At 33.9% G+C, this 7,771-nt stretch overlaps 2 protein-coding genes across 2 annotated transcripts in view; both read left to right on the top strand.

Annotated features, from left to right (window-relative positions):
• Positions 1-1,170: 1,170 nt before the first annotated feature.
• On the top strand, positions 1,171-1,900 carry LOC112521036 (ubiquitin-40S ribosomal protein S27a). The gene has a single exon (XM_025129666.1). It carries the CDS (start codon positions 1,210-1,212, stop codon positions 1,678-1,680), a length of 471 nt encoding a protein of 156 aa, XP_024985434.1. The 5' UTR covers positions 1,171-1,209; the 3' UTR covers positions 1,681-1,900.
• Positions 1,901-6,494: 4,594 nt separating this feature from the next.
• LOC112521798 (leucine-rich repeat extensin-like protein 3) overlaps positions 6,495-7,771 on the top strand; it is a 3,414-nt gene continuing 2,137 nt past the window's right edge. The window contains exons 1-2 of the mRNA XM_025130789.1: positions 6,495-6,651; positions 7,333-7,532. Coding sequence (XP_024986557.1) covers positions 6,495-6,651; positions 7,333-7,532 — 357 coding nt within the window. The remainder of the gene's footprint in view (positions 6,652-7,332; positions 7,533-7,771) is intronic.

The raw sequence follows: 7,771 nt of genomic DNA, 5'->3' as shown, positions 1-7,771 counted from the left end.
AGACTTAGAATCATGTGAGACCAATATGTTTTTGTGAGACATTTGAGACTATATTTTTATACTTGAAACTTTACAATTAAACAATATGAAGGTAACGTTCACAATGTTTTTGCTTTGAAGGTTTAGAGTTTTTTTTTATTTTACATTCACAATGTTTTGTTATGAAGTTTCCAAGTATAAAAGTGTGTATTACGGGTCTCACAAAAATATGTTGACCATTTATATATATATATATATATATATATATAGGGGGTCTTTCAAGAGATAACTGGTTAGTTTGTGATAATTGTGAGATCTAATCTCAACCACAAATCAATGCTTAAATTAGGAAACTAATTATTTTGATAATTTAACTTAAAATTTTAATTAAAGGGAATTTTAGGTGTTTTCAATTTTTTATTTCTCATCTCTCCTCTCTCAGGCGAACCTTATTCCTGCGAACGTTGTTCTGTTGAACACTTGATGCACACTGTGATACCTTTTATAAAATAACAAAAAAACACAGTGTGATATACTTTGTAAAACAATATTATCTAACATTGTGTTACACTTCGTAAAACTACAAAAGTACATTGTGATACACTTCGTATAACAACAAGAACACATTGTGATATACATTATGATACCACTATGGTACTAGATCTGGTTGATGAATACAACTTGATCGAAAGAAGCCATTGGACTAGTTGAGATGCAACGAAGTTTATAACAGAAGCCAGATCTGTACGACTCTCCATTCAACGTCGCCGTGGTTGAGATTTGGGGCGAGAATGGTCGGGATCGAGCGATGAGAATGGTTGAGATCGCCGGGAAGAATGATTGAGATCGGCGGAGCATGTGGAGCTTTTGAAAATGGGTATTAAGGGAGGATGAGGAAACGACGAACAAAATTTATTTGGAGTTTCAGATTCAAAAAGATTTAAGAGTTAGGGTTTTATAAGCTGTAAAAGTTACTAATTTATCATTTGTAAATAATATTAATTATCTAAAATAATTGACTCATACTGAAATTCACGGTTTATTACAAACTATTTAGTTCTAATTTAATTAGTTGTATATAAAAAGACAAAGAAATGATAAATATAGAGTTAAAAATGACGTTGATAAATAGAGTAGTTGATTATCTTTTGTAATTTTTGGGAGAGGGGTTTATACTATGACTATATAAATAGCAAATGACAAGCCCTAACACACACAATCGCCGCCAAGATGCAGATCTTCGTCAAAACCCTAACCGGTAAAACCATAACCCTAGAGGTCGAATCCTCTGACACCATCGACAATGTCAAAGCCAAGATCCAAGACAAGGAAGGCATCCCACCAGATCAACAACGCCTCATTTTCGCCGGAAAACAGCTCGAAGACGGTAGAACCCTAGCCGACTACAACATCCAGAAGGAATCCACCCTCCACCTTGTCCTTCGTCTCCGTGGTGGTGCTAAGAAGCGTAAGAAGAAGACCTACACCAAGCCAAAGAAAATCAAGCATAAGCATAAGAAGGTCAAGCTCAGCGTCTTGCAGTTTTACAAGGTCGATGATTCTGGAAAGGTCCAGAGGTTGAGGAAGGAGTGCCCTAATGCCGAATGTGGCGCCGGAACCTTCATGGCCAATCATTTCGATCGACACTATTGTGGTAAATGTGGGCTCACTTATGTTTACCAGAAGGCCGGTGGTGATTAATAACTATATCAGGTTTTGTTTTCAATCATCATGAGACATATTATCATCTCTTGTTCTTGGATGTTCCTGAAATTGCTTTGAGACAGTTCATATCAACATTCATCATCAATTTTCATTTTTGTTACAATATCTCTTTAAGTTTTTGTGATTGAACAAGTCATTACATGATCATGTGATTCCTTAATTGCTAATTATTGATGTCGTATGATGGATTGGATCACCAATTTATGCTTTAGTTTCATTGGGGGAAAACATGATTATGGTTTATATGCTATGATTTGCAGATTGCTTTGTTCTGTCTATCTTGTTTCAGTTTGTAGGCTAATTGTAAGAATTGGTTTAGGTTGATTGTGAGAACTGAAATTGGTTTCCGTTCTATAGTTATTGATGCCTGATATCAAGATAGTTTCTTGTACTAGTTTGTTGAATTTAAGGTTCTTGATGCTCTTTTTTTGGACATTTTCAATGCCAAACTTAAGTTTAGGGTTGTGGGTGTTTGGTTGATGATTTTGTAGATTCGTTCTTGTAGTCGTGAAGCATTTTACTTTTCAAGAATATGATGAACCTAGGAGCCGTTTATTAAACGCTTACTTGCTAAGTGCTTACTGGATAAATTTCTTTATCGGATGTACATGATAATGACCAAGAATCTTACCGGGTAAGAGTGATGAGAAGGATGGAGAGTCTTTCCCGGTTAGTGAAGATTACAGCTCTTATCCAGGTAAGTGCTTACCCGGTAAATTGTTGCATTCAATATGTTTTGATGTACTAAACAGCCCCCTAGTAAGCATGTTCAATTCCACCATCCCTGCCTTTTCTACAATCTTTGCAGGGTATTTTTCAAAATTCTAGTTGATATGTTTTCATCCACACCAAGCATCAATGGAAAAACCATTGTATGCAGATTTCCCAACTTGAAATTAGCATTTGCTATGCAAATAAGTAGAAGTAGAACCCCTGGGGAAGACATGCCTACTATTTTTCTTGCCAATTCTTCCCCAAGAACAAACTTTGAAAGAGGGTATAGATGTATTTTTAGGCATGGGAACGAGCCACGACCCGTCGGGGAACCCGGTCCACTCGCCCCGGTCGGGGGCGGAGATTCCCTGTTTGTCTTAAACAGTATTTTAGAGGGGTGGCAAGAATTTGTTCTGGAAATTTCACATAATTAGATAGGGCATCATCAAGTGAGAACTTCAAAAATGTTGAAAACCTATAAGAACCAATCAATAAGTTTTCATATATATATATATATATATATTATATATATATATATATATATGGCTAATATTTAAGGTATTGTTTTCAAGTGTGGAACTTGTGGATATCTATCATTTCAGATGTATTGGTTTTACAATGTGAAACTATATATATCTTACTGGATCTCATGGTTTTCAATAATTTTGAGGTTCTCATATGATTATCCCTCCTCATCAGATTTCGTAAATTCCTCAAAGCAAAAAGGGAAATGATACCTGTTGTTTAGTTGGTTAATATCGATAAAAAAAATATAAAACCTAAGGGGGTGTTTGGTTTGATGGAATGGTTTTAAAGGATTTGGATTTCATAGAATGATTTTGAATCTCTATGTGTTTGGTTTGTAGAATTTGGAATGAAATTGAATTCCATTCTTTATAAGTAATTTATAAAAACAAATTATAAATAATTATAAAGTAGTTAAATTATATTTTTATTAATTGATTATCACAAAATAAATATTTTAACCTATTTTAAAATATTCTACGTACAACTTTTACGAAATCCATTGAAGTAGCAACCATCTTCGCGGGATTTTAAAATCATATGTTTGTGAGGTTTTAACTTCAGAAAACCCTTTAAACCAAACATATGATTGGTTGGAATTCAGGGGATGTTTGGTTCATTTTAAGTAATGCGGATGAAAATGAATATAGAACATATTTTCTTCAAATCAAACATAGGATTGGTTGGGGTTTAATCATCGACCACAAACGAATCAAAATACTCATCAATTTGAAGCAATTGAGTTTGATGTTGTCAAAGCAAATCGATTGATTAAAGCAAGTCAAAACTCATTCGAGTTTGATGTCACAGATTGAAGCAGATCAGTCGAGTATATTATTTTCACCGAGTTCCATAGAGCAATGGAGGTGGAGGAACTCATTCGCCATAGAATCTTTGACGACGGGTTCTACAAAGAGGGAGAGGCGTAAATGATTAGGGTCACTAGATAAGAAGGTGCATTCCGAAATAAAAAATTCCCCCATAATTTGGTGGGTATGGATTTTACCCTCGATGATTAATTATATTACTTATAATCAAACAACATCTTCCATTCCATTCTTATTAACGTATAGATGTTAGAACTTTTTTGAAGTTGCTAAACAAAGGGTGTTTACTTGCACCCCGTATGGAGGTGGTCAAGAATGGCCAACAACCGAACCGATAGAGATGAGCACAATCGTCAATGGTTACTATGTACTCGTCCAAGTTAACCACACCTATACAATCTATAATCTGTTAAGGATCCATCGTAATTAGATGGGGCAATTGCTCGATCCCTAGGACTGTTCCTCATAAGTCAGTCAACTTTATTTAATCCAAATTGATCCTTGACATTTACAAAATCTATTGGTTTTCGTTCTTCTAACTAACATATGTTATTTGTTTCAATCCAAGATATTTTGGCTATTGTTCTATTTTTTAAATTTCTGATTGAAAAATAATATATAAATGAAGAAAAATATATACCCCTACTCTTCTAGATGATCCTCATTGGCCATAAGGATAAAAAGAAAGAGAATTAATTAAAATAGTCATTTTAACCATATGGTTTCACCTCTTAGCTATTTCTCTCCCATAATAACGAAATTAGCTGTAGGTCCGCAATTTGCGAAGGGGTCAAAGTGTAAGAAAAAAAGAAAGTTTCTCAACCAGGTCCATAATTGCAGAGACCAAATATGTAAACACGGACATATTTTGGCAGATCTATAACTAATTTATATATTTGGTCCCTATAATTGCGGACTTGATTCAGAAACTTATTTTTTCTTTTACATTTTGACACATTCGTAAGTTACGCGCCTACCAATTATGGACGTATTACTTTTTTCGTTATTTTGAGAGAGAAATGACTAAGACGTGAAAACTACCATGAAAAATAACTGCTCTAATTAATTTCCCAAAATGAAAACGCTAAAGTCAAACCTAAAAAAATTTCGAACATTAACAATGAAGTCTTAAAAGTGAGGTACAAGGCTTAATGCAAACCATTTAAAAACAAATGGTAGAACTCAAATTCTCGAAGTTAAAACTTCTTGAAATCCAACGCTAAATTAGACTCGTGTAAAATCAAAGCCTTATAACTCAAATTAAAAATGTTTTGACGATTTCCTTTGGATAGTAATCATGGCAAGATTCCGTCACAATTGAGTGAGACTAATATGGTCTTCAGTCACGACGGTTAACTTGGATCGATCCTTAAGACGATTCTCCATCTCCACTCATAATCGCATGTAATGTATATTCACTTATGAATATATTCATGATTAAAAAACTAAAAGAATATACGGGTACGGATATTTAATTAAAGAAAATAAAATACTTGTTTTTTGATATAATTTGTTTAATTAAAAATATGAATTTAAGATAAAATGATGTAAATCTATTTTTATTTGAAAGAAAAAGAAAATGCAATTGGAAGGCCTAATATTTTGTTGAGTACTAATTTTGTTTATTTATCCACACCCTTAGATTTAATTATCATATTAATTACAAAAATGCCACCTCAAAAATCTACAATTCATTAAATTGAATAGACAACATGATTTGTTAGCATGTTCTCTAATACATATGGGGTCTCAAATTAGGGTTAGATTAAGGATGAGTAATGTCATCTTCAATTATGCCTCAATTTCGATTCATGTGTAGAAATCAACCTCGATCTTTGTATTATTACCCGCTAAAGCGGAAATCTCATCCCAGTAGGGGGAGGGTCCTGTGCATAATGAATCAAAATTCCATCCTTACGTGATATCATGTTCTTGGTCGATTAAAAAAGTAAAGTAAAAACACGAGAAGAAATCTGTTATTGTAGTGAACAACTGAGGTGCATATTTTCGACTTTCATGTAAAATCCACATCCAACTTGTTGAATTATATCTAGTCATGCATAGTAAACGAATAGGAAATTATGGAGTATTAAATTCCTGTTATGTAATAATATGAAAATGTATCAGAATAAACTTCCATAACTGATCAATTTCTCTCTAACCATTCTACTTCTTTCTCTCTATAATATTTCTAATCATAACCATAGTTAAGATAACACAAGATATCAACACCAAAATGCTAATCAAGGAGATTCAGACAAACCGAGGACAAGTCATATCTACCTTAATCAACCAATCATTGATTCCAGAGATATAGGTTGGGGCTTCTGTGAATAACCCCTCGGTGGGGATATTTTGAACTCACAGTATTAGAAAGAAAGGGTTTATTACAAGTTTTCGGGTCATTTCTTGGTGAACATGATCAATTAGGCAGGGGAAGACTCTGTGTATTAACATGAAACTAATCAGATTTGAATATCTCAATACCAGAGATCCGAGCGTTCTTTTGAAAGATCTTAAAATAGATATGATCACAAACATACAATACAAGTTTTGCTTATAGATTCCAGGGATGAATGTAGAACTTTGAGGTTCCAAGATTTCAAAAAAGTGAATGAAAGGCACATTTTATATTACCGAATGATATGAAGCTTCTTGTAGATAATGCTTTGTTTACTCCAACATCAAAGATAAATTTATTGAGTTTCAGTGACATATGTCTTAATGGATATGATATTCAAACTGTCACTACCAAAAAACCCACTTTTTCCGGTGGCCAAATCCGCCGGAAAAAGTGGCGCCGGTGATTGTTTTTCTGACAAAATTTCCGGCGGATTTTCCCCGTTTCCGGCGGATCACGGCCGCCGGAAATTTTTCGCCCGTTTATTTATAAAATCTTGATTAACTTAACAAATCCCTAAGTTTTTTTTTTTTTTTTTAAATTTCCGGCGGAAATATTTCTCTCCGGAAAAAAATAATATTTTCTATAAGAATTAATTTTTTTAAAAAAAATACCGGCGGATAAGTCCGCCGGAAATCCGCCGGAAAAATATATAAATAATAATATTTTTAAAAAAAAAATAATATTTCTAAAACAATTATTTTTTTTTAAAAATACCGGCGGATATATCAGCCGGAAATCCGCCGGAAAATTTTATAAATATTAATATTTATTTAAAATAATATTTCTAAAAGAATTAATTTTTTTAAAAAAATACCGGCGGATATATCCGCCGGAAAGCCGCCGGAAAAATATATAAATATTAATATTTTAAATTTATTTTAAAATTAATATTTAAAACCTGTATTTAATACCTGTATTTAATACCTGTATTTAAAACCTGCAAATCTGTACAATATTAAAACTGAAAATAAAAAGGCGAAATAGAACTAAATATCATACATTAAAGTGAAACTACAATTATTMCAACCAAACAAAAACTAAATTGTTATAAACAAATCTAAATTGTTTCAAAGCAAAAGACAATATTCAATATGGTGGTGGCGGGGGGAAATGTTGAGATTGACTGAGCTGTCTAACCAAAGCAGCCATATCTTGAAGTTGTCTATCCTGTTGCTCCTCCCTCTGTCGTCGTCGCTCCGCCTCCAACCGCTGTCGCTCCTCCTCCGCCAAACGTCGCTCCTCCGCCGCCCACCATCACTCCTCCCCCGCCAAATGTCGCTCCTCCGCCTCCCGCCATCGCTCCTCCTCCGCCAAACGTCGCTCCTCCTCCGCCATCCGTTGGCGCTGACTTTGTTCCTGTAAGTCTCTAAGGTGGTGTTTGTTTTTTAAGAGGTGCTGAAGTCTGAAGTCTGAATTCACTTCTGAATTTTAAGAGGTGGTGCTGAAGTCTGAAATCTGAATCAGTCAGACTGTTTGTTTTTACGTCTGAAATCTGAATCAGTCAGACTGTTTGTTTTTACATCTGAAATCTGAATCAATAAGACTGTTTGTTTTTATAAACTGACAAACTTCTGAAGTCTGAAATCTGAATTAATTC

Source organism: Cynara cardunculus (assembly GCF_001531365.2).
Source record: "Cynara cardunculus var. scolymus isolate 2C chromosome LG 11, CcrdV1, whole genome shotgun sequence".
NCBI lineage: Eukaryota > Viridiplantae > Streptophyta > Magnoliopsida > Asterales > Asteraceae > Cynara > Cynara cardunculus.
The sequence above is the reverse complement of the archived record's forward strand: the minus strand, read 5'-3'. Positions and strand labels throughout refer to the sequence as shown.

Excerpts from the sequence above, each read along its gene's own strand:
- LOC112521036 (XM_025129666.1), top strand. The coding sequence starts at position 1,210 with ATGCAGATCTTCGTCAAAACCCTAACCGGTAAAACCATAACCCTAGAG.